At 37.0% G+C, this 27772-nt stretch overlaps 2 protein-coding genes across 2 annotated transcripts; both read right to left on the bottom strand.

Moving 5' to 3' along the window:
• Nucleotides 1-1128: 1128 nt before the first annotated feature.
• Nucleotides 1129-4096, bottom strand: LOC110114574 (G2/mitotic-specific cyclin S13-7; the record flags this gene model as incomplete). Its single annotated transcript, XM_020847496.2, is given in 10 exon segments — nt 1129-1302; nt 1406-1587; nt 1671-1829; nt 1896-2144; nt 2531-2632; nt 2707-2910; nt 3002-3053; nt 3157-3183; nt 3281-3392; nt 3678-4096. Coding segments are annotated over 10 exon segments (1266 nt in total). The 5' UTR covers nt 3721-4096.
• Nucleotides 4097-6297: 2201 nt separating this feature from the next.
• On the bottom strand, nt 6298-25566 carry LOC110114573 (heat stress transcription factor A-1). Its single transcript, XM_020847495.2, has 2 exons — nt 25215-25566; nt 6298-7638 (listed from the first exon to the last, which is right to left on the bottom strand). Exons 1-2 carry the CDS (start codon nt 25467-25469, stop codon nt 6619-6621), a joined length of 1275 nt encoding a protein of 424 aa, XP_020703154.1. The 5' UTR covers nt 25470-25566; the 3' UTR covers nt 6298-6618.
• Between the last annotated feature and the right edge of the window lie 2206 nt (nt 25567-27772).

The raw sequence follows: 27772 nt of genomic DNA, 5'->3' as shown, positions 1-27772 counted from the left end.
AAGTAGTTTTGGAATTTTACAAACAAAGATAACTAATACTAACATAATTTTTTAAATCATTTTATTTGCCTTTGGATTTTAAATATTGGGAAGATTTTTATAAAAAAAATATAGAATTATTTTATCTAAAATTTATTATGATTTGATATTTTTATTTTTTTTAAAAGTAATTTTGAAATTTTATAAAGAAAGATAACTAATACTAACATAATTTTTTAAATCATTTTATTTGCCTTTGGATAAAAAATTAGGTTGACCAAACTCATGTTTTTAATCAAACTTCACTATGTGTTACCGTTTTTAAATTTGATTAAGTAGCTTTACAATTTGCCAAACAAGCTCTGAACAGTTTATTATAGACGAGAAATATTAATCCTGCATGGCCTAAAAGTAGAGGTGTACGTTTAATCGAATTAAATTTTATTTGGGATAATTTTTTTACTATTTTTAAAGCATATTTTTAGTACAAAAATTTGTTTTAGAAAGCAATTAGAAAGATTAGATGGAACTCATTTGAAGCCTTAGATGGCTTTGTAAATTAAGCTAAGTCAATTAATTGTTAGATGGAACTCATCTTCAAAATAACATCCTTGAGATTCTGAATGAGAAAAGGAAATTTTGATTCAGGATTTTCATAAGATCAGATCATGTCAATTATACAATTGATGGCATTTTTTTCTTTTTCAACAATTTCACTTAAATAACCTGTTTGGTTGAGTGTGAATGAGCACTAAATCACCATCATCTAATCTTCCTCTTAGAGATTGAGGAATTGGCCAAAGCCCTTTGATTGGAAGATAGATTGATTAATCTCTCCATTATTCTTAACTTTAAATTGATCTGAATACTTTGTGTGTTAATCCATCTCAAGCAAATAAGAGGTCAACACTTCATAAAAAATTAACGTTAATAAGCCTGAAGCTACAACATGAAAGGAAAAAAGAACAAAAGTTGGCTTTAAAAAATTTTCTATTAAAAATGCTAGTGCAGCATCACACAATCGTTATAATTTGAAACATGAAATGCAGAAGAACAGAAAACCTATAGATCAACAAAAAATCTTCTGACCAAAAAGTAAAACCAACATCGTATTAATCCTTGATCTCTTCTCACCCACTTCCTCAACTAAGCAGAAGCCAGCAACTGAGGAACTTGCTGCTCTCCCATCATTCTCCAAACTTTGTAGCCGGAGACCTCAACGCAACGCCTCCAAGCTCATCTTTTGAGTATTTCCTGTACACCACAGTGAGCTTGCTACCTGGTGCTGCTGAATGAAAGCTTACCATATTCTTAGCACACTCTCTGTGAAACAAGAAATAAGAAACACATTAATTTACATATATATCTCCTTAATGTTGCAAATTGAAGATAAAGGCTTGGTTAGAAGAACAGAAATTTTGCATACATTAATTGCTTCTCTGAGAAGCCTGTGTAATACTGTAGAGTTCTATTCCATAGTGGACTCTTCTTCAAACTACATTGTGCAGCATAGATAGCAGAAGCAGCAATCATTGAAGGACAATACATCACCGCCATCGAATAGTGCATCAATGAGAGTTCCGCGAGGAAGAATGTCATGTATTCCATCTGAGTTCAATCGGGTACAAGATTGAAAAAGTATGAAGCACAAGATAAATCTATTAATTTTAGTAGGCTGTTCGAATTTTTACCTCTTTGTCAGAAGCTGCAGCCTTCAAAAACCTAACAATGAATACATATGGGGTTGGAAATGTCAAGCACCAATCAAGCTTATTTAAAATTTCTTTCTCCATTTTAAGTATTTGCTCTCTGGTATAGGCTCGATCCGAAATATAAATGAAGTCATTGATCTGCAACAAAGCATAATTGTTCATGAAAAGTTAATACAAATACAGTAAATTAAATGAAGTATGTACCTCGGGAGCCCAAATCTCCTCATACTTGCACGCAATAAGCATAGCACTAACTCCAACAAGCTGAAGTTCTTTCCTTAGAACTGACTCCACTGATAGATATCTATCAATGATGGACATGGTGAGATAGAGGGTCTCTGGCATGAGTTCAAGTTTGTAATGCACTTCAATTAACCAATCCACAAGTATGGCCCTCATCTTCGCATTAATTTCCACTTGTGAGCTCATATAATCCTGAGGGCGGCAGAGGTTCTGCATATTTACAGGCCACATAGACGTGTCAGATAAGTTGATAATAACTATGAAGCTTAGGTGTTCTTTGATTTGATGTTAGACCATTTACAGGCCACATTAACTATAAATAAAATTAAGTTTTATTTTGATGATATTTGATATTGGTAGACTTAAGCTTCGTTTGGGATGGCTTTCTTATAATTTTTTAAAATAATTTTTTAGTACAAAAGTTAAAATTTTTGTACTCGAAAACTATTTTGAGAAGCATTAAGAAAGTCATCCCAAACGAAGCCTTCATCAACTTAATAGAAAACACACTAGCATTGTTATCTGAATAAAAAAATGTGTTTGGATAACACAATTATCTATATAATTTTAAAGCTTAATTTGATTTTGCTCATTACCTCTTGGTGTTTATAGAATATGTATAAATCCTCAACGTATTCAGACATATACAACTCATTATCAACATCAGCAGCATCAATATCTTGGATCCCACATGCAACCTGAAATAATATTAATCACGTGCCCTGAAAGCAGGCAACGAAAATTCTAATTCTAATAACTATTACTACAGTACCTTGCTACGAGCTGTTAGCACAGAACTTAGGGAATGAACTTTCTTCTTTGAAGAGGAAACATGAGAACTTTTCTTTTCCTGTTTTTCCTTTTGTTTAGTTGCTGGACTGATATCAATTACTACCTCAGGCTTCGAATTTTTGACAACGGGCTTCTTCTTTGCAGTTGCGTCATCAGAAGGTAGAGCTACTTGTTTTTTGAATTTCTAAGAAATTCGGAAACAAATATGTAAGACACTCCTAAGAAAAATAAGCAAATGATACGAGTTGCAGATTGTGATTAATTGAAAATGTTACCTTAGCAGCTGCTGCTGCTTGTGCATTGGCTATCAGCTGAGCACCAAAACTTCTAGAGGTCAAGCATGTTAAGCATTAGATTGTGTTGTTGATTAAGTTGTAGCTAAATTAATTTCTGATGATATCAAAAAACAATGGTGGCCATATGTGAATACCTTGTAACTGGGCGATGGACGGGCTTCCTGGAGAAATAAATGATTGCAAATAAAAAAAATTGGTACAAACAGGGCACGATTATGGAAATAAAGAGTTTGATAATGACTTTAAATTTATTATTACCCATCTATTATGTGAAGGTTGACCATATTTCCAATGTCTCCAAGAGCTTTCCGGTTTTTAGCATCTCCAACAGCAGCGGCTGTCTTCTGCTTAACTGTGGGCATGGCGGCCCCTTCAATGGAGCAGTAAAATTGAATTTGAGAAGAAAATTAAGGTACATAAAGTCATAAAGAAGGTACGTAAATAAAGAAACAGACCAAGAAGACTAAGAAAAGAAATAATGTGATTTCAACCCATCAAGGATCAAGCAATTAATCTGAATCCATATTCGCTTTAGGCGTCAATTCAGTTGATCAAGAAAAAACTCATTCTTGAATAATAATATTAATAAAAAGAATATCCAGATCTAAAATATCAACCCAAAGATGGAAACACAAAGCTTTGGAGCAATCCTTACCTATCTGATTATGGAGCGCCTCAGCATGATTTCTTGTCGCCATCCCTTCCTCTCTTTCTCCTCCTCCTCCTACCTGGTTGTGACTCTGCCCAAAGAAACTTAACCACGAGGAAGAGAATAAAGATTGAAGGCGAGTTCTCAGTGACTCCCCCCCTTCCGTGTTCTTGCTCTCCGCCGTCCTTGCGAAGAATCCGACACAGGAGCTGAGCGAAAAGAAAGGATTTCTCCTTTCTTCTTCCTCCTCCTCTGTTTCTCTCTCTTATCTCTTCTCAATCTATCGCTGCCTTTTTACCTGTCTGCTTCGCTTCGTTCTTCTTCCTTGTGTTCTGAATAAAAAGAAATAGGAGAAACCATTTATTGAGCGGATGCCTAAACTCTAATTCCAACGGTCAAATAGTTTGAATATCTCAGCATTCCCGTATAAGACGGCAGGGGGGAGGCTGCAGCCATTCAAATTGTAGCCGTTGAGGAGAGAGTAAAAATTAAATCGGCGGTGCATAGATATTTAAAATAAGACAAAATAGCCGTTGGCCCTCGAACTGATATTTTTATTCTTAGAGCGAAATTCCTTTCGTAAAAAATTTAGCAATAAGATAACACCGAGCGGTCAACAAATTTATTAAGGAAATATTTTTTTCATCGACAAAAATGCTTTTTTTAACAATTAGGAAAATATATTGGTGAGTTTCTTGAAGACATTAGTCGATCAAATCTATCATAATTAATGAATATATCTCTTGCGGACTAGAATATACGTGGCGATGGAGTTAGAAAGTATTCGTCTTAGTGTTGTATGGATATTCAGCACATAAACAGAAGATAAAAGAACAATATGATTTTTATATAAGAAACCATGGAAAGGGAAAACCAACGGGGCCATGTCTAGTTAAAAAAGTTTTAATAGTATTTGCTTGAGATACAAGAGGCTAACTCCTCTTTAAAAATTAGGACGATCAGATTACAATGAATCACTTCTGGATTGAAATCCAGTTACAATGTCGAGCAGGGTTCTAGTGTCACTTGGAGATCAGGCAAATTTTCGGCGTTGTTTGAAAATCGGGAAGAATTCCGACGTCACTTGAACGTCAGGCAGAATTCCGGCTTCACTTGCGCAGAATTTCGGAGTCACTTGGGCGTCGAGCAGAATTCTGACGTCACTTTCGCGTTGGGCAGAATTCTGGCGGTGGTAGAGGAGAAATTTTTTCCCTCCTATTATTCTCTTCTTCTTGCTTGGGTCTCCTCTGAAGAGAGTGGCTATTTATAGTTTTTTGAGAGTGGCATGACCGATAAATAAAAAAGAGATCATGGGTAAGTTGGGAGTGGTTTGAATGGACAACTGATGTTGAATCCCTTAATCATGATGCATTTATTGAAGATTTGAATGTCTTAATGATATCAAAAATTGACAATCTTAGGCTCGTTGGATTTGTCTTGTCGAGCCGCTCGATTCGACTATAAGCACGCAATGTTTGGAAAATGTTCGGTAATCCAAATTATTGATTCAACCTTCAAAATGAGCTTTGGGTCTTTGATTTGGACTCATTTGAGCTCGGATTGAGTCGAATTTGGTGTCATTGGGTCCGTCTTTTTGAGTCATTCAGTTCGACTATAAGTTTGCTGAAATCGAAGTTTAGATGGTCTCTAATTTAATTTTTGAAATTTCCAACTTGATTCTGCTTCGAGACTCGTGCCCGATCAACATAATTTCTTGATGATATATCAATATCTATTTTTTTTAAATCAAATTATCTCAGATTGATCAAATTCATGGAACAAAACTGAGCAAGAATCAATTTTTTAATAATTGGATCAAATATTGAAGAAGAAGAAAATATTCAAAGTTGTTATGTAATAATTATTAAAATGAAACAATATGAAGAATAATAGATCACTCATTAATTAAAAATCAAAATTAAATTTTCATCAAATGCTACATTTTAAATACATATAAATGTTTTATTCATAAGAAATATTCTGACAATGAAAAATATTCATAACTTCATTAGCAACTAAATGTGCTTTGAACAAAAACATATTTCCAAGTTAAGATGGAAATTCAATAATTATCTTAAAATTTTCTTTTACTTAACACGCATTTTAAATAACTATACACACATTTTATATATTTAATGTGCCGCGGAACTTTAAACCAAGCGCATCACTCAATGCGCAGTAAAAAAAACATAACAAAAGAGCAATCAAAATGTAAGAAAAGTACAACTAAAGCACAAAAAAAAAATGCAACACAATTACACTACATGTATCAAATTATATTCAGACCACCTATTTCTAGGTTCGAATTCTGCACGTAATAACTTCTCCTTTGTCGGCTGCACTGGGCATCTAAGTGATTTTTGGCAATTTATTTTGGCTCCGTCATTTTGTACTTTTTCATATAGTAATGAAATAGGCTCTGCCCTTAAAAAAAATAAAAATAAAATAAAAACATGAGTGCACATGAATTAAGAGTGACAGGGCTATGCCATGGATAACTAGTTCACATTCATCAATCATCCAGCCAAACAAGGCCGCCATCTTATGACATTTTCCTAAAAATTGTTCAGTAGTATTACACCACTAAAGCGATGAAAAGAGCATTTAACGAAGATGCGTAGCGTACATTTCAATCTTATGAAACCCCATTCGGGAAGTGGAGAGCCACACGAAAGGGTTAGCTAAACCCAAACAAAGCCATTCATATCCAGCAAAGATACCTCAAACAGCTCTATCTATACTTCATATAATATATATTTCTATTTGATGTTCAGATAGAACTGTTTGAGGTATCTTTGTCGGGTATGGATGACTTTGTTTGGATTTAGCTAACCCTTTCGTTTATATATATATAGCACACAGAGAACCAAAAGGAATAATAATCCAGAGCTACCTGGAGTAGCAGTTCTAAGTTTAGTAAAAGCTATCAGCTTTGTTAGTTACGTCTTCATATGGCCCGTGAAGTTTTCCAATTTCTGATCCCAGTCCACTCTTTCACAGGTACTTTTGGGATCTCGTTATCTTCAGGTATGTTTAAATTGGCCACATCAGTTTCCCCAGAAAGTGGATCTGCTGAATACCAAAAAGAGTAAACCTCATCTAACTTAGAGATACCATTTTCAACAGGAATCATCTCATCAATTCCAGCAGAAGGAATAACGAGAGTGCTTTCTGCTTCAAATGTCAAAAAACTCGTTCTCAGGATGTCAGCAATACGTTCATCAGGCATAATACCTTGCATTTGAGAGGGATCTTGAAAACCAGTAACTGCCTGAGGAATTTGCTCAGGAGCAACTGAATAGATTTCAGATACAGCAGAAGAAGAACAAACTACAGGGATTCCATCGCTACTAATTGAAGAAAGTCTGCTAGTGTCCAAAACATCGATTGGTAAATAAAAATTTCCAAGTTGGGCAGAATCCGATATGGAGGATTTGTCTGAAGTTGGTATCTGCATGAGCACCGGCTTGGCTGCCTCGGTTTGCAAGTTGTGCTGATGCTTGATTCTTTGTCCAGCAGAGGTGGAAATTTCACGTTCAAAATCTCTTTGATTGGGCAATCTCTGCTTCTTGTTGCTATCAGGAATGTCGTTATTGGATCGCTTGCGCTGAACCAATTGGGCTAAGAGTTCTGGGCTATGCATGGCCTTAGACAAGAATGACATCATTTGGTGCTGGCGCTGTTCCATCCCCTGAGCGTGGGCTGTTAAGGCTTGCAGCAGAGCGTCTGTGGCCTGCTGCCGCTGCCTCAGCTCTGCTAGTTCCTGCATGAGAACATTTTTGTCCCTCTTCAGCCTTTCGATATATGCATCTAACCCAAACTTTCCCACTTCAACGCATGATGGAAATGAAGCATTTTGAGGAAGAGATTGTTTTCTTCTGTTTATGTATGTTAGAAGAGGTTTATGTCCTCTTAAAAACCCTTCATTTGCAAATTCCCAGCGATCAGGATCAATCTTCCTAAATCCCTAATAAGCAGAAGGAAGGAATATCATGTAAAGTGTATGAGAACTCCTCAATACAAAGTTACATAAAGTGTAGAAAAACAACTCATCAATAAAATACAACATAATAATACATTCATTCATTCACATACAAATGTGTGTGCACACGCACACACAATCCTAAAAATATGCAAAATCCACTTTAACTGAAAATTGAAAAATATGCAAATCCTTGTAAGCAATAACTTAATAGTCAAACAATAGAAATCTAGCACAGATATTTTGGATTTTAAAAAAAAAATACTCGTTTGATCAGAATCATACTTTGCAATATAAAAATATATATTGTACCAAATTTCAAAATAATCAATCATGCATCAATCACAAAATTAGAGAATAGAAAATAAGGAAAAGGAAAAAAATCACCAAATAACAATCAAATCTTCATGAAGGTACACAAGTTAACTTCGCATCAAAATCTGAATCTCCTATTGTACCAGGGTTAGAAAGATATTCATATACAATCAGCACTCGAGCAAATAGAAAATTAATATGTAATCAAAATAGAAAATTAAATTATTTATATGCCTCATATTGATAATTAAAGATCCCCTCAATTTACAAGATCACAAGATGGTGGTAGAAATCCCCCACAGTTCAAAATCTAAAAATAGATTGCAAGGAAGCCACAATTCCGCATACCACGAGTAACCATCAAGAGAATCCATATTGAAAGGAAGCAGCGTATATCCTGTAATAGAGCTACAATACCTGAATTGCAAGGAATTTGCATAGATTTTGTAATAAAGCCACAATACCCAGATCACAAGGGAGTCATAATTCACAAGTAGCTACAATACCCACAGGAATCAAACATGGCAAATAAAAAGTTGAAATCAAAACTGATTGTATTGCCTCTAAAAGAGTTCGATGTGATAGTAGGTATGAACTGGTTGAGAAAATATCAAGCTCATATTGATTGTAGTAAGAAGCAGGTGAGTTTGTGCGTAGACGGGGATGTGTTTTATTTTCTGGATAGTAGGAGTGTCTTATCTTCTTTGATTTTTGTGTTGCAAGTGGATAAGACCTGAAAGAAAGGGAATTTTGTATTCCTGTCATGTATGAGAGATTTAAATAAATTTTTTAAGGGTCTTGAAGATGTTCAAGTGGTAAAAGATTTCCTGGATGCTTTTTCTTGAAGAGTTGTATAGTTTGCCTCCAGAGAGGTAGGTGGAGTTTTGTATTAAAGTCATGTCAAATACAACTCTGTTAGCAAAAACTCCTTAAAGAATGGCACCTAGGGAGTTGCAAGAGTTGAAAATTGGATGTCGCTTCTACAAATTTTCTCCTCAAAGCATCAGAAATCACATTTGCTTTACCCGACTGATAGGTAATATCCATATCATAATCCTTCTTTGCCTTATATTCATAGATTCAATTTTTTTGGGTGAAAATATACTTTAAATTCTAGTGATCCATATAGATAATAACGCCAATCTTCAAAACGAATATAATTGCCGCCAATTCCAAATTTCGAGCCGAATAGTTCTTCTCATGCTTCTTTAACTGCCTTGAAGCATTTGCAACTACATTCTCATTTTGTTGCAATACACACCCTAGACTTTTAAGGAAGCATCATTGTACACCTGAAATCCTTCTAAACCTGACAAAATAGTTAATACGGGGCTGACACTGGACACTCTTTCAACTTCTGGAAATTTCTTTCATACTCTAGTGTCCAAACGAACAATATGGCTTTCTGAGTCAATCTTGTTAGAGGGATTGCAATATATGAAAAGCCTCTGACAAACTTACTGTAATAACCTGCTAAGCTAAGAAAACTACGGACCTCGGTAATTAATATCGGCCTCGGCCAACCTACTATAGCCTGCACCTTTTGGGGGTCCATAGTAATCCCTTCCTTACTCACATGCCCAAAAAATGCCACAGAAGTTAACCTGAACTTATATTTAAAGAATTTAGCATATAGTTTATGTTGCCTTAAAGTCTCCAAAGTCAATCTCAGATGAACTGCATATTCCTCTTTAGACTTCGACTACTACAAAATATCATCAATAATTATAATAATAAATTAAACCCGACACTCCTTCAATACTCGATGCATTAGATTCATAAACACTAACGATGCATTTTAACACAAAATAGCATTACCAGAAACTCGTACTACCCATATCCAGTGTTGAAGGATATCTTCGCTATATCTTCAGCCTTTATTGTCAATTAATGGCATTCAAACCATAGATCAATCTTTTAGAATATAGTTGCACCTTCCAATTGATCAAACAAATCATCTATCATGGGCAATAGATATTTGTTCTTCACTGTCACATTATTTAGCTCCTGATAATCAATGCACATCCTCAGAGATCCATCCTTCTTTTTTCGCAAATAATACTAAAGCTCTCCACAACAATCCACTTAGCCTGATAAAACCTCTATACAATAATTTCTGCAATTACTTATACATAGACATTGATTATAGATGAAAAGACTGAAATTAGAAATGGTACACACTTATCTAGCGTGTCAATTGTAGCCACTTTCCAGATAATAGTTCGACCCTCGTTATAGGATAGAATTAAAGAAGCTCATAAAGTGGATAAGAAATATGTGAAGTTGATAGATTAAATTCAGTATGAGAAGAGGTTAGAATTACAAGTGAATGATGATCAGGGTGTGATCTTCAATGATAATAGGTTGTGGGTCCCGAATAGTTGTGATTTTAGGAAAGAGATTCTATATTAAGCCCACTATTTTGTGATTTGAGGAAAGAGAATGTGAAAATACGATTGACTTTAGTGACTTCAGCATCATAAACAAAAATAAAGATTTTTGTTTTTATCGGCATATTAGTAAAAACCAAAGTTAGAGAGGCTTTAAAGAAAATGAAGTGTGGAAAAGCTGTTGGACCTGATGATATTCCATTAGAGATGTGAAAATGCTTAGGAGATGAAGGAATTTCTTGGCTTACTAAACTTTTTAATACTATTTTGAAGACTAAAAAGATGTCAAATCAGTGGAGAATGAGTGTGTTAATTTCTATTTTTAAAAATAAAGGTGATGCACATGAGTGTGCGAATTATAGAGGAATTAAGTTTATGTGTCATACTTTAAAACTATAGGAGTGAGTTATGGAGCATAGGTTGCGGCGTGATACTAATGTTTCTCAAAATCAATTTGGATTCATGTCGGGTAGGTCTATTATGGAAGCCACACATTTATTGAGAGGTTTGATGGAGAAATATAGAGAGAATAAGTAGGACCTACATATGATATTTATTGATTTAGAGAAAGCATATGATAAAGTTCCAAGAGAAGTGCTATGGAGAGTTCTTGAAAAAAAAGAAGTTAATAACGTTTATATTCAAATCATTAAAGATATGTATGCATGAGTTATTAATTGTGTTCAAACACAAGGTGGTTTGACCAAGTATTTTCCTATTTCGGTTGGATTACATCAAGGATCAGCCTTAAGTTCATATCTTGCTTTAGTCATGGATGTTCTCACTAGACATTTGCAAAGAGGATGTACCTTGGTGTATGCTTTTTGTTGATGATATTCTTCGTGTTGATAAGACCAGAGAGGGAGTTGAAGATAAACTTGAATTATGGAGGTCAACCTTGAGTCTAAAGGTTTTCTCTTGAGTAGATCTAAAACTAAATATATGGAGTATAACTTTAGTAGCAATAGACCTAGTGAGAGGATTGTGACTTTGGGCGATCAAGTCATTAATAAGAGTACAAGTTTTAGATATCTTGGATCTATTGATCATAGTGATGGTGAAATAGATGGGGATATTATTAGTAGAATTCAAGTTGGATGGTTGAAGTGGAGGAATACATCGGGCTTGTTGTGCAATAGAAAGTCCCTCTCAAACTTAAAGTAAAATTCTATAAGATGGTGGTGACTTGCAATGCTTTATGGTGCCAAATGTTGGCCATTAAAAGAAAAGCATAATACTAAGTTAAGTGTTGCAGATATGAGGATGCTAAGGTGGATGAGTGGCTTTACCCTTAGAGATAAGATACGAAATGAGCATATACGTGAAAAGGTTGGAGTACCTCCAATGGAAGATAAGATTAGAGAAAGTCGCCTTAGATGGTTTAGTCACATTAAACGGAAGTCTTCCGATGACCCGGATAGGAAAGTTGAGATATTAGATTTGACTTATGTTAAGAAAGGTAGAGGTAGACCTAAAAAGACTTGATTATAAAATATAAGAAATGATCATTCTTTATTAGATTTAAATGATAATTTGACTTTTAACAAGACACAATGGCGAAAAAGGATTCATGTAGCTGACCCCACGTAGTGGTACAAAGGCTTGATGTTGTTGTTGTTGTATTCATCCAGACAACAATAAAATGTATCATGATCTGAAGTGCATGTTTTGGTGACCTGAGTTGAAGTGATAAGTGGCAGAGTTTATTTCTAGGTGTGAAATATGTCAAATGGTAAAGGTCGAGCATCATAAACCCAAATAATTATTACAATAATTGCCTATTTGTGAGTGGAAGTGAGATGAGATTACTATGAGTTTTGCTATGTATTTTCCTACGTCTAGGCAAGGTCATGATGCGATATGGGTGATTATAGATAAATTAATGAAGTCTGCTCATTTTTTGCCAATGAGGCAAATAGATTCTATTGATAAGCTGGCTCAACTGTATGTGAAAGAGATCGTCAAGTTGCATGTAATTCATAAGGTTATTGTTTCTAATCGTGATGACAAGTTTATACCTCGAAGCTGTGGAGATGTATTCAGAAATGTTTCTGGATGAAATTAAATTTCAGTGCGGCTTTGAACCCCATATAGATGGGCTGTCTAAAAGAGTTATTCATATTTTAGAAGATATGTTGAGGCTTTTTGTTTTGGATTTTGGAGGAAGCTAGGAAGATCACATACCTTTAATTGAGTTTGTTTGCAATGACAGCTTCTAGGCAAGTATTGGTATGACTCTGTATGAAGCTCTATATGGAAAAGGTGCAGGACGCCATTGTCATGGACTAAGGTAGGAGAAAGAAAGTCGATAGATTCTAAATTGGTGGACACTGTTACTGAAAAGATCAGACCGATCAGGAAAAGATTAGAGATAATCTAGGATAGACAGATGAAATATTTTGATCATAAGCACATGTCTGTGGAATTTAATATCAATGACTTAGTTTATTTGAAGGCCAATCTAATGAAGGGAGTGAGTAAGTTTGAAAAAGATGGCAATTTAAGCCTTAGGTATATGGGATCGTTTGAAGTGATTTAAAGGATCGAGAATTCTGCTTACCAATTGTTTATGTCAAACCACATGTCAGATATTTATAATATATTTTATGTATTAGTGTTGAAAAAATAGGTATCAGATATAAACTAGAGAGTTCTTGAAGTTGAAGTCGAAGTGCAACCTGATCTAGCCTACATAGGACCAAAATGTATTATGACCTTCAATGTAAAACAATTAAGAAATAAGCAAATTCATATGGTCAAAATCCAGTGGAACCACTGGTTGGAATAGGAAGAAACCTACGAGATAGAGAATGAGATGAGGCTGTTCTATCCAGATCTATTATGAATTACCGTGTCTTGGGAATTTTGAGGATTACATTTTCTATGAGGGAAAGATGTAGCATTTGCCATCAGGAATCCAAGCATTTATGTTAATGCTTATTGATTTTGATTTGATTTGTACTTACAACTCTTAGAGTGTTTAAGGGAGCCTTGGATAAGCCAAAAATTGGATTGAAAAAGTGAAATATGAAGCATCAAAATTGCTATTTAAGTGATTAGCATCAAGATTGGCAGCCCCACAACATTGAGATCTCGGGTGGAGGGGGGAAAATGAGCGTGCGTTGCGATGCAGGATGATTTCTTCATGTCGCCAAGCCTTAAATGAAAAGATTTTGGTATAATCTGGAAGATTCTCTGGGAGCGCATTAGTTTTGGCGAGTCGAGTGCTGCGGCGCCAAGTCAGATTAGTGGTTTTCTAAATAATAAATTATCTCAAACCATTTGCAAAATCTCATTTCCTAGCCACCATGCCTAAGAAGAAAGGAGGAGAAGAGGATGGGAAGAGAGGAAAGAAAAAGAGAGAGAGAGAATTAGGAGGCCGAGAAGATGAAATCATTTGTCGGGTTTGTTCAAAATATTATAAAGCATGGCGTACACTTCAGAACTTCTATATATGATTTTAATTGCAGTGATTTTATTGAAAATTATAGAAAAAAATGTATTTTCCCCAGATTTTATGATATTTTCACCGCGTAACCTTAATATTATGTTGCACGCTTTACTTTGATAGTTTTGACTATAAGAAATCAATTTTTTTGTCGATTAATTTTTTCTACCCAAATTTCTGAGTATATAACTGAATTGTGGCTTTTTTATGACTGTAATAGTTATATAAATGTCTTAAAATGTTCCTATGAATATCCCTACGAAGTTAAAAATTGAAAGAAAAAAGTTTAGTGAGTATAATATTATATATGCAATAAGGCTTTTTGATTTCATGTACTCTCTAAGCAGTGCAATCAATTATTGTTGCATTTGCATATACATTATATGCAGACATCGGAACATATGCATTATAATCATTGCATTTTGTATGTATTAATAAATAAAGTGTAAGTAATACTCTAAACTGAATGTTAGAAATTTTCGAGTTTCTATATGAACCCTGATCAAATATGAAAGTTAAGTACACGTAAATCTCTAATAACAAACGTTTTGCGATGTATCTGAAAATCTCTTTGCAAGTAACTTCACAAGTAATAAGTTCAAGTATATATTGAAACCCTGAGAAATTGTGCTCTACATGCATTTATTCTTTGCAAGTCATTGCCTTTTTTATTTCCATTTAACATTTGAATTTGGATATTGATATATGTGATGGGTTAGGATAAGAATTCTGCTAGGCTAATTGTGCTCATTTTGTTCTTTCTGATATTTTAGGAAAAGAGAAATGATTAGCAGAGTAGGTAAAAGGTAGAGGAAAGATCTTTTCAGTTTGAGTGACTGAGGTATCATTTTTGCAATCTAGTGTTTCATTATTTTCATGTATAGAATTTCTTATACTAGATTAATGTATCTAGATTTTGATGAGAAGAAATATTTTTGTACTGCTTTAACATTTGAATTATAGTAGCTCTAGTTATTTCTGTTACTGGTTGAGTAGTAATTATAGGTTCAAGATTTCAACACTTCCATTAGATTGTAGAACATCACAGCAGGTCTCACCGCTATCTTATAAAAATTTTGGGCTCTAGCGGCGTCTAGAGATTTGGGAGAGATAGATCCTCCTCTCGAATTGAGGATCCCTTGTATCTTGTTCTAGTGTTTGTTTGGCTTGATTCATATATTGCAATCCATTGTTTTAGGGTTGTTATCCCCCAGATTTTGTTTATTTCTTGCTGTTTTTACCAATTAGCGATAGAATTGCTTGCGAACTCAATTATTTCCCTTAGAGTTACTTGTGAACTCAAGTATTTTCTATAAGTTTAATTGAAATACTCAAGTATTTTCTATCAAATTGGTATTATAGCAAGTCTTGGGACCATCGGGGGTTGATTTTTTATAATTTCAGCGACGAAATTTCATCGGGATGAAGGAACCCTTGCTGATTTTTTGATCAAAATCCAGAAATCTTGATGGTGGGCAAAAAGGTAGATGCGTTGGAAGAATGTTTGGAAGGAGAGATGAGCCAAATAAAAGCCATGGTGGAGGATTAAATTTCATTCGTAGAAGACAAGGTTTCATCCGTGGAAGACAAGGTTTTTGATCTACATTTGATGGTGAAAAAGTTATTGGAAAATCAAATCTAAACGTCGACATCCGAGGCGAAGGGACCAATGGGATACGAATTCTGATTTTCGTAGGAGAGAGAACGATGTAGAAATCATTGAGGAGAAAGGGGAAAGGTATGTACAGAGACAGGAAAATAGGGAATAAGGAGTAAAGGGTCTTGATTGGGAGAGAAAGGAGAGAAATTATGGTAAAGGGAGTGCTGATTTTGGAGAAATGAGAGAAGAAAGTGAAGAGGGGTTTGAAGATGAACATGTAAGGGAAGATCGGGAGACGTGAGAGAGCAAAACACTTGGGAGAGGGGAAAGTATGGAGGAATACGAGGAAACAGGGGTGATCCAAAGGCCAGGAAGCTGAAGATGCCATAAAGTTGGCATAGCTGGAGGAAAATAACAAGAATCTAGAGAAGAGAGCTAGGAGCAATAGCTCAGGAGGCACGTACAGGATGAAGACCACCCACTTAGCACCCAGGGATCTTGCAACAGGAGGATTTCGTGAGACCACCAAGGAGATGATAGTAGGAGGGAGCATGGGGAAATTTCAAGAGGCTGACAGAGAAGGAGATGCAGGAGAAGAAGGTAAAGAGGTTGTATTTCAGAAGTTTTCCTAAACTCTGTGATAGGATTCACTACGAATCATACCATAAAGGTAAAGGGGGAGATAGGAGACAGGTAGGTGTGATACTAATTGATAGTAAGGCTACCCACAATTTCATTTCCACTTTGGTCGTCGACCAATTGAGAGTGAAATTAGTGGACGCCGGCTATTATTGGGTGATGATAGGCACGAGGAAGGTGGAGAAAGGACAAATGATTTGTAGAATGATGTTGACCATCCAGGGGATTCAGGTGCTAGGATTTTCTCCCACTAGAGCTGGGAAGTACATATGTTATCATGGGGATGAAATTGTTACAAACCTTGGGGGAAACCAAGGTTAATTGGGGAGCACTTACAATTGAGTTGTTGGTGGATGGAAGGAAAGTGGTGATCAGGGGAGATGCAGGACTATCCAAAGTCATGGTATCTCTCAAAACTGTAATGAGTAGTATACAAGAAGTTGAGGAAGGTTTTCTAGTGGAGCTGCACCAAATGGAGGAAGTCAGATATACCCCCCTCAGTGGAGCCATTGATTCAACAATTCTATGAGGTTTTTCAACCAGCTTAGGGATTGACCCCACCCAGAGAGCAGGAGCATACAATCACCTTGAGGGAAGGTGTATCACCCATAAACGCTAGGCCTTACCGCTATCCTCAATTTCAGAAGGATGAGATTGAGAAGTTAATTAGAGAGATGTTGGAGGAAGGAATTATCAGAGCCACTGTTAGTCTTTTTTCTAGTCCAGTATTGTTGGTGAAGAAAAAAGATGACAGTTGGAGATTTTTTGTAGACTACAAGGTAGTGAATAAGGAAACTATGCCAGATAAGTTTCCTATACTAGTGATTAATGAGCTATTGGATGAATTGAGTGGTGCAGTGATATTTACCAAGATAGATTTAAAATCAGGATATTATCAGATCTGAATGAAGAAAGAAGATGTGTCCAAGATTGCTTTCAGAACTTATGAGGGGCATTATGAGTTCCTAGTAATGACTTTTGGCCTCACTAACGCCCCAGCCATGTCCAATCTCTTATGAACAAGGTCTTCAGACCTTACATTAAGCGATTAGTCTTGATGTACTTTGACGATATCCTAGTTTATAGCAGGACAGAGGAAGATCACTGGGAGCACTTGAGGAGGGTACTAGAGGTGTTGCAAGAGCATCATCTGAGGGTCAACCTGAAGAAGTGTTGTTTTGCCCAAACCAATGTGGAGTATTTGGGTCATATTATATCCAAAGAGGGGGTGGCAGCTGATCAGCCAAAAATTGAGGTTATGTTGAGATGGCCATTACCTAATAATCTGAAGGAGCTGAGGGGATTCTTAGGACTGACAGGATACTACATGAGGTTCATGAAAGGGTACAACACTATCGTCTGGCCACTAACATAACAGTTAAAGAAGGGTGGTTTCTTATGGGGGGAGGCAGCTATAACAGCTTTTGAGATTTTGAAGAAGGTTATGACCATTGTACCAGTCTTAGCGCTGCCAGACTTCGCTCAGGTTTTCATAATGGAAATAGATGCTTCAGGGTATTGATTGGGGGCAGTGCTCATGCAGGATCATCGACCCATTGCCTACTTCAACCAAGTGTTGAAAGCTAGAGCCTGGTTGAAATCAGTTTATGAGCGGGAGTTGATGTCCATCGCACTAGCCATCCAGAAGTGGCGACCATACCTATTAGGTAGGCATTTCATCGTCAGAACAAACCAGCGAAGCTTGAAGTACTTGTTGGAGCAACGAATAGTGACAGAATAACATCAGAGATGGTTGTCCAAATTGTTAGGATATGATTTTGAAATCTAATACAGGCCAAGAGTAGAGAATAAGGTGGCAGATGTCTTGTCCAGATGTATGGGAGAGTTGCAGGAGACAACAACATCGATCCCATTCATGTTAGTTAGGAGGACATCAAGGAGGAGAGTGCCAGAGATGAGGAGCTGGGAAAAATCAAGGCTGATTTACAGACAGAATTGAGTAGCCACCCGAGGTATTCATTGAAGGAGGAGAGATTGTTGTACTAGGGAAGGTTTGTGGTGCCTTAGGACATCCGCCCACATTCCACAGTTGCTCCAAGAGTTTCACGGGAGCGGGAGCGCCATTGGGGGTCACTCAAGAGTACAAAAGACATACAAAAGGCTAACATCATAGTTGTATTAGAAGGGGAAGAATAAGGATGTGGAGGAGATGGTAGCCAGTTGTGAAAAATGTCAAAGGAACAAGGAGGATTATTGCAGTCGTTAGCTTTACCAGGAAGGGTGTGGGAGGAGATATCCATGGATTTCATAGATGGGATTCCCCGATCAAAAGGATTTACAGTGATCCTAGTGGTAGTGGATCGATTGAGAAAGTATGCTCATTTCATTCCCCTACAACACCCATACACCACAGTGACATTGGCCTCAGCTTTCATCACTGAGATGGTTAGACTGAATGGAGTAGCATAGGCTATAGTATCTGACAGGTGTTTCTCAATCATTTCTGGAGGGAGTTGTTCACATTACAGGGCACAATATTGAAGATGAGTACCGTCTACTACCCACAAACAGATGGCCAAACAGAAGTGGTCAACAGGAGCTTGGAGAATAACCTCAGATGCTTTGTATCAGATACACCCAAGTTATGGGTCAAATAGTTAGCATGGGCGGAGTATTGATAAAACGCATTTTCTTATTTTGCTTCTCATATGACGCCATTCAAGGTGTTCTACGAGAGGGATCCACCTGTCTTGGTGCACTTTGGGCATAGCAGCACTCCAGTTTCTTCAATGAAGTACTTGGAGGAGAGGGATAGGGTGTTCTATGAGTTAAAGAGGCATCTACTGAGAGCTCAACAGATCATAAAAAATAGGTATATTAGCATAGGAAGGACATCCAATTTGAGATAGGGGAGAAGGTGTCCCTAAAGCTCCGATCCTACAGGCAAAATACAGTCACCACCACGAGGAATGAGAAGCTTGACCCTAGATACTTTGGGCCCTATGAGATATTGGAGAGGATTGAAGTGATGGCATACCTGCTGAAACTACCACCAATGGCGACTATACATCCTATTTTCCATGTATCTCAGTTGGGAAGAGCCATTGGAGATTATGCAACTAGTCCGGAGTTACCGGTGACACTCACTGAAGATTTAGAGGTGATTTTGGAACCCTTGGATTTGATGGGGATTCGCCAAAGGGAAGATGGAAGTAAGTGTTGATCAAGATGGAACTAAGGAAGTGTTGATCAAGATGAAACTAAGGAAGTGTTGATCAAGTGGAAGAATCTTCTGGACAACGATGCCACGTGGGAGCCTTACAAGAGGGTGAAACAAGCTTTGCATCATTGATTGTTGACAAATATGTTTATTGTGTCACTTTTCATATTTAAAATTTCTAGCACTTTAATTTTGATTTTTTTTCATCTCAATAATTTTAAATCATAAATTTAAGTCTATTTTAAAGCTATTTTGATTGACATATCGAGTCGCATGATATGACAAGTACTTCAGCCAGCTGTTGACAGCTAGAACCCAGTTGAAATCAGTTTATGAGCGGGAGTTGATGACCATCGTATTAGCCATCCAGAAGTAGAGGTTCTACCTATTAGGTAGGCATTTCATTGTCATAACAAACCAACGAAGCTTGAAGTACTTGTTGGAGCAGCAGATGGTAATAGAGGAGCATCAGAGGTGGCTGTCCAAATTGTTGGGATATGATTTTGAAATCTAATATAGGCCAAGATTAGAGAACAAGGTGGTAGATCCCTTGTCCAGATGTATGGGAGAGTTGCAGGCGATAATAGTTTCGATACCATTGATGTTAGATTGGGAGGCCATTAAGGAGGAGAGTGCCATAGATGAGGAGCTGGGAAAAATCTGGGCCGATTTACTAAGGGAAAGGAGTAGCTACCCATGGTATTCATTGGAGGGGGAGAGACTATTGTACCAGGTAAGGTTTACGATGCCTAGAACATTTGCCCACATTTCACACTTGCTCCGGGAGTTTCACGGGAGCGGGAGTGCCGTTGGGGGTCACTCAGGAGTACAGAAGACATACAAGAGGCTAGCATCAGAACTGTATTGGAAGGGGATACATAAGGATGTGGAGGAGATGGTAGCCAGTTGTGAGATATGTCAGAGGAACAAGTACATGGTCATGTCTCCAAGAAGATTACTACAGCCATTAGCTTTACCAGGAAGGTTGTGGGAGGAAATATCCATGGATTTCATAGATGGACTTCCCTGGTCATAAGGATTTACAGTGATCCTAGTGGTAGTGGATCAATTGAGCAAGTATGCTCATTTCATTCCCCAAAGACACCCATACACCGCAGTGACAGTGGCATCAGCTTTCATCAGAGAGGTGGTCAGATTGCATGGAGTAGCATAGGTTATAATATCCGACAGGGATAAGGTGTTCCTCAACCATTTCTGGAAGGAGCTGTTTAGATTACAGGGGACAATATTGAAGAGGCGCACCGCCTACTACTCATAGATAGATGGCCAAACATAAGTGGTAAACAAGAGCTTGGAGAATTGCCTTAGATGCTTTGCATCAAAGACACCCAAGTTATAAGCCAGATGTTTAGCATGGGCGAAGTATTGGTACAACACATCTTATCATTTTGCTTCTTAGATGACGCCATTCAAGGTATTGTATGGGAGGGATTCACCTCACTTGGTGCACTTTGGGCATAGCAGCACTCAAGTTTCTTTAGTGGATGAGTACTTGGAGGAGAGGGACAAGGTGTTGGATGAGTTAAAGAGACATATGTTGAGAGCTCAACATATCATGAAGAATCATGCAGATGAGCATAACAGGACATCAAATTTGAGATAGGCGAGAAGGTTCTCCTGAAGCTCCGACCTTACAGGCAAAAGATAGTTGCCACCATAAGGAATGAGAAGCTTGCCTGTAGATACTTTGGGCCCTATGAGATATTGGAGAGGATTTGAGTGGTGGCATACCGGCTGAAACTACCACCAACGATGACTATACATCATGTTTTCCATGTATCTCAATTGAGAAGGGTCATCGTAGATTATGCAGCCAGTTCAGAGTTACCGGTGACACTCACTGAAGATTTAGAGGTGATTTTGGAACCCTTGGAGTTGATGGGGGTTTGCTAGAGGGAAGATGGAACTAAGGAAGAGTTGATCAAGTGGAAGAATCTCCCTGACAACGATGCCATGTGGGAGCCTTACGAGAGGGTAAAACATCAGTTTCCTTGTTTTCACTCTGAGGTCAAGGTGATTCTTTAAGAGGACGGTAGTTTCCTTGTTTTCACTCTGAGGTCAAGGTGATTCTTTAAGAGGACGGTATTGTTAGACCCGTCCTTAGTGGACCGGCCTCTTCTAAGGGGCCGTTTACATGTACAAGAGAAGGGTTGGCGGCAAGAAGCAGAGAGAGGGATTGGGTGGGGTCCACTAGAGTTCAAATTCAAATTTGGGAGCCAAAGGAGGGGGCGGCAAGGGCTAAATTTGGATGTTTTATAAATCCTGTATTCAAATAGGTTTGGATGTTTTATAAATGCTGTATAAAAATAGGTTTGGATGTTTTATTTGTTCAAATTATCTTGAACATCTTGTTCAAACAAGCTTGCTTGTATGTATAGTTATGCATGAAAAATTAGAATAATGCTACCATAAACAAAATTTTCATGCAAATATCTATCAAACACCTATTTTTTTAATAATTATTTTTATTTTACGTTGTGTTCCAATGGCATGCGCTATGCGCCATGGCTCCAATGGAACCTTTGTGCCATTCATTGCTGACGAGTATGTTTATTATATCACTTTTCATATTTTCTAATTTTCAAGCACTTTAATTTTGATTTTTTTTCATCTCAATAATTTTAAATCATAAATTTAAGTTTACTGTAAAGCTCTTTTGATTGACATATTGAGTCGCATGATATGACTATCATTTGATCATTACTAACACCTATGTGACACCATAGCCAAAAACCTCAACCAACATTTGATTAATAAACTAACAAGAAAAAAGCATGTTTTTCCAAAAAAAAATGTTTACTTTCCTTTCAACAGCTTATACTATTCTTTTACTTTTACAAAGATAATTCTAGTAAATCCAAAGCTCCTTCTATGCTCTCTATTATACAAGCTCATACCACTTAAATTTACCTTTATATCACCTATCTCAATGATGCAAATCCAAATTTTCTATATCTATGGTTGTCTGAGATGGTCCATAGCAAGTTTTTAAAACTCGGGTCCGGTTTCACTCTTAATGTGAATGTTTCAGTTTAAGATGATCTCAATAGTTATTTTCGGTGTTCAGTCTATGTTTTAGCTTCCATTATTTTTGAAAGTAAAAAATATATTTTAAATATTATTCCTTAAATAAATTTTAAAATTAACAAAGATATTTATAATATTCATTCAAAAAATTATACAAAATATAAATATATGAATATTGTTTAAAAAATAAAAAATAACTAGTACATTTTTAATCACTTGTTCTTCATGAATATCCTTTCATTGCTATCACTTGCATGATTTATTGCATTTAACTAACTTCGAGTATTTTTAACAAAATACTCATAAGTTGGCTTAACTAAAATGGGATTGTGTTTAAATCCATGGTTAATTGATTAATAATAATAGATAAATCATATTAAAAATGGCAATTTAAATTATTTTACCATTCATGCATACAAGAATTGGTTGGGTTGGCCTAGTATGTTTTACAGCGCACTCTTCTTTTAACTATAATGCATGCTTTGAATCCCTCTGAATCTGAGGTACTTTCTTTCAAATACTTAGATTACATCTTGTTACAATCTTAATCCTAATTGCAGGAACCCGTTCCCATGGGCCAGAATTTGCTCATCTTAACGCATATTAGCCCAAAATATCCTAACTCAGTTTCACTGTAAAATGAGGAAAAAGAAAAAAAAATGGTTCTAATGGTTTGCCCAAAAACCGATCTGACTTTGTATTTCTGATCAGTTTCAGGGTGATCCTCTAAACCATGGTCCAAAGTTTAATCTCAATTTAGAGAGAAAGGAGGCAGCAGGATGTTGTAGAAACTTTTGTGTTCTGTCCTATCAAATATATTGTTTTTCGCTTCAAGTCTGAAAAAAAGGACTAGCAGTGAATTTATGAAACTCAAATATTAGATTTAACATCACTGAATTGGCGGTGTACGATGAAATGAACAGCCATCACCATCTTGCAATTGCTTCAATAACAAAGCAAAAATAAAATAAGAGGATATTCACAAGACTGAAGGATTGCTTTTGAGGATCACAGTGAAAGTGTTGTTAGAGCACAAGTCCTATTCAATGATTTTAAGAAATAACAACACTTTCACTGTGATCTAACAACTCCAACGTAAAGTAACATATAAAAAGCTTAATAATAATTCGTTCAAATTTCAAACTCATAAATCATTAAAACAAAAAACCTGGCAATAAAGACAGATCCAATCAGAAGTAAAGCATTGCAAATTCACAAAAAAAAAAATTATTTTTGAAAATATTAGCATCCAAACATGTGCAATTAGTCATGTATGTCCACAAGGAGAGCTTACTAGGAAATTAGCAGGTCCGGAGACAGCTATTTTACTAGGAAATCCACAGAAGCGGCATAAGAGCAACATCAATAAAAAGATGCCACTCCAGCAATGGCTGCAAACTGACATTTTCAAGTTTTGCCGAAACAGGACCACAGGAGAGTGTACACAAGCCATGACATGCGATCAAGGATTCCTTGGATTTTTTGTGTTTTAAAACCATACAACTCTTCCCTGCACACAAAATTGTGCTTTGAAGGTTAAATCAACATCCAATGAATGTTTGGAATCTTATAGTCTAACATTAGAAAAATCATAAAATAAAAGAAAGAGGGAGAGTTACATAATTAAAAATTACCTTATAAACATAACTAAGACAAAAACAGGGGGAGAAGAACAATTTTTAAAATTAAGCATAGCTGTATAAAAAGGAAGAATAATCATCAAAACAAGTTGCTTAGTAAAATTATCAAATGCGGAGGTTAGCTACATATTTTAGACTGTGAAAGAGCTTAAACATGTAGTTACAGTAATCAAAATAGAATTGATACATAGTTCATAATTATCGAATTAAATCACACCATAAATCAAATCAGCGCTTCAAACTATAAACAACATCCTTTAAGGGCTATTAGGTATCCTATTATAGGTAGGATTTAAGCAATATTTAACTTAAATCAAGCCAAACAGAATTTTGAAGAGTTTAAAACATATTTTTCTTGATAAATCACATTTAAACGTCATTATTGATCAAGTTCAAGATTTGTCAAATCCTAACATCCATAGAATTAAATGGATTTAAGGTTTATCCTCTCACAAATCTCAAATCCTAAAGCAAATGGTCAAAGAGTTAATCAAATTTTAACAAGATTTCACAGTTGTGCCAAATAAATTTTCAACTTTTAATCTTCTCAAGATTTACTAAAACTGTATTAATAGGATTTACTTAATCATACTTTTAGCCAAACAACCCCACAGTCTGAATTGGATTGCATATGCAAACCATTCATCAACAACAACAAGTAGTTGCATTGATATGTTCTAGGGATCGAATCAGGAAACGCCATCCTCACAAAGTCAAGGAATAAAGATTATTGATGAAAACAAATTAAAATAACATATAAACACACAAATAGCGGTAGTTCGTCACACATGAATAATCAGTCGTAAATAACAGCTAAAATAGAGGAATTTTTTCTATATATTTCAAATAACTATGTGCAATATGATTTGGAATAAATGCTTCAAAAACATCACAAGCGAGGGAACAGCTTTCCCCTATAAATTTCAATATCGGAAAAGCTTCTGATGAGAACGTTTACTTTGGATTCATCTCCTTGTCAGGAACTGGTTTTTTTTTTTTTTTTTTGGGAAGAACTGACAATATTTTATACAGCGACAATTTATTCTGCCTGAAAAGGCAAGGAACTCCTTAATTTAGCATCAAAGAAATAAGATTGGAATCTAACACGATCCTATTCAACAAAACTAAACTCTTCACTTCAATTTCCTCTACCCTAACCCTAAAGGTTCTTCATCAAAGATTTCTTTCATCCAATTACCATACTTTTTCACCGAAGGACGATTTGATTCACATCTTATATTCAATAAATCCAATCAAGCTAATAAAGAAAGAACAAATGTAAGGGTGGGGGGTTACTCACATAGGTATTGAGCTGTCGGACGAAGCTAGCGAAGTTGTTGTGCTTGAAATACTTGGGAAGAAGGTCACGCGCGAACACCAGCGGTTCCCACACCACGAAGGTGTTGTTCCACGGCCCCCATGAGACAATCGAGTCCGTCAAAGGGTCATCTACCATAGCATAGGTCTTGCTAAGGAACGGAGGCGGACCACTCACGTTTATCGCCGGATTCTCACCGGCAACTGATCCGCCGCCCCCATTGCCACTGACGTCCATCTCTTGACAGAACGTTTGGTCGGTGATTAAGCGGTCACTCAACGGATTTCCAATATCACGAATTCACGATTGAAGATAGTGGTCAACTGAGGAAGGAGAGGCAATAAATAGAAGACCAAAGAGGTGATGCGGGGCCAATGAGCTTGATGCGAATTACAAGCCCAAGACTGCCACGTGTGTATATAGTTCGGATTCTTTCCACGTGGCTATTTAGGTTCCACATATCATTTACTTATTTATTTATTTATTTAATGATAGAGCCTTTTTATTATTCCGATCCTATCCTCTCGACGTGTCGATCATGCTTTCGCTCATTTTATTTTATTTTTATTTGTTATTACTATTTTAAACAAATTAAGAAAACGATAGGAAAGCTTAGAAAAAGTAAGACTAAGATGACAAATCAAATATAGTATACCCCCATAAAAGGAGAAATTATTTCATGTGGATATCGCACATAGAGCAATGTCCGGATTCCAATGAAAATATGATCGTAAACCAGTGTATTACTATGTATTGCTAGGTATTGTTGTGTATTTATTATGTATTTTTATATGTTATTGTGTATTAGCTAGTACACAATAATACATACGTAATACACATAAATGAACACCAATACATAGTAATATTATTGTGTATTAATGTGTTTTGATGTGCATTAGGTGTGTATTGTTGTGTACTACAGCTAAATACATAATAATATATAGTTGTTGCGTCTAGGAGTATTCGCGGCTGTAGAAAAATATCATATTTAACGTCTTAGCTTTGTATGAAAATCCGGCACGCAGTCAGATAAGAGAGAGTGTGTAGCATTCACATGAGACACCAATATTTTTACGTGAAAACCCCCTGAAAAGGGGGAAAATCACGGGGCCTAGCCCAGTTCGAATGAATCCACTAGTATTTGCAGTCGATTACAAATGAGACCCTTCCTTGGGGGAAGGCCTTAGCTTGATGTACATCTTATGGAGTACATTACATGATGTTAATACAAAGAGTCATTGTTGACATGTTCGTTTGGTCGGAAGGACCATAGTCGGCGCGGAAAGCTTGTAGTCGATGGGCGACGTAAGTCAGGAGGACCGTAGTCGGCTGGCGACGGAGGTCGGAAGGACTGTAGTCGGCGGGCGGCGTAAGTAAGAAGGACTGTAGTCGGCGGGCGACAGTGGTCGAAAAGACTGTAGTCGGCGGGCGAAGTGAGTTAGGAGGACCGTAGTCGGCGGGCGACGGAGGTCGGAAAAACTGTAGTCGGTGGGCGACTTAAGTCAGAAGGACCGTAGTCGGCGGGCGACAGAGGTCTAAAAGACTGTAGTCGGCGGGCAAAGTGAGTTAGGAGGACCATAGTCGGTGGGCGACGGAGGTCGGAAAGACTGTATTCGGCGGGCGACAAAAGTCAGGAGGACCGTAGTCGGCGGGTGACGGAGGTCGGAAAGACTGTAGTCGGTGGGCGACTTAAGTCAGAAGGACCGTAGTCGGCGGGCGACATAAGTCAGGAGGACCGTAGTCGGCTGGCGACGGAGGTCAGAAGGACAGTTGCCTTGCGACGGAGGCTGGAAGTACTGTGTATGACGATGAAGGTCAGAAGGATGGCGTCAGGTAGAAGTCCAACAATGGAAAGAAATCCATCTTCGCACAGAAGTCTAGCGAAGTCCGATAAACGGTAGAAGTTCGGCATATGGTAGAAACTTGGCGAAGAATGAAGGTCTAACGTTGGGTGGAAGTCCGACATCTGTTTGTGGCATAGGAGAACTCCGGCTTCACTTGGGCGGAGTTTCGGCGTCATGAGGGAACTCTGTCATTAATTGAGAATAATTTCAGCATCACGTGGAAGTTGGGCAGAATTTCGGCGTTCTCTCGAATATCACGCAGAATCTCGTCGTGTTCGGGCGGCAGGACGAACTCTGGAAGTGGTTGAGGAGGAGCTGATTCTCCTTCCTCTTCCCTTATTCTTCTTGCCTTGGGTCCCCTTTCATGAGAAATTAGGGCTCTATTTATAGATTTTCTGGAGTGGCATGGCCCAAAAATAGATGAGAGATCAAGGGCGAATCGGGAGTGGTTTGAATGACAACCGATATTGAATCTCTTGATCGTAGATCGTTCGTCAGACATTTGAAGGTCTTAGTGATGTTGGAATTCGGTGATCTTGGGCTCGTTGGATTCGTCTTGTTTAGACGCTCGATTTGACTATAAGCTTGTCAAATTTGGAGACCGTTTGGTAACTCAAATTATGATTCGAATCTTCCAACATCGCTTCGAGTCTTCAATTCAGACTCATTTGGACTCGGAATGAGTTGAATTTGATG

This window comes from Dendrobium catenatum, unplaced genomic scaffold (genome assembly GCF_001605985.2).
Source record: "Dendrobium catenatum unplaced genomic scaffold, ASM160598v2 fragScaff_scaffold_674, whole genome shotgun sequence".
Classification (NCBI taxonomy): Eukaryota; Viridiplantae; Streptophyta; class Magnoliopsida; order Asparagales; family Orchidaceae; genus Dendrobium; species Dendrobium catenatum.
The sequence above is the reverse complement of the archived record's forward strand: the minus strand, read 5'-3'. Positions and strand labels throughout refer to the sequence as shown.

What these genes read in the sequence shown, in the direction of transcription:
- LOC110114573 (XM_020847495.2), bottom strand. Translation starts at nt 25,469, where the DNA reads ATGGACGTCAGTGGCAATGGGGGCGGCGGATCAGTTGCCGGTGAGAAT. An exon ending in TCCGACAGCTCAATACCTAT is followed by an intron (nt 7,639 to 25,214) that starts GTGAGTAACCCC and finishes TCTGCTTATTAG; the next exon opens with GGATTTAGGAAGATTGATCC.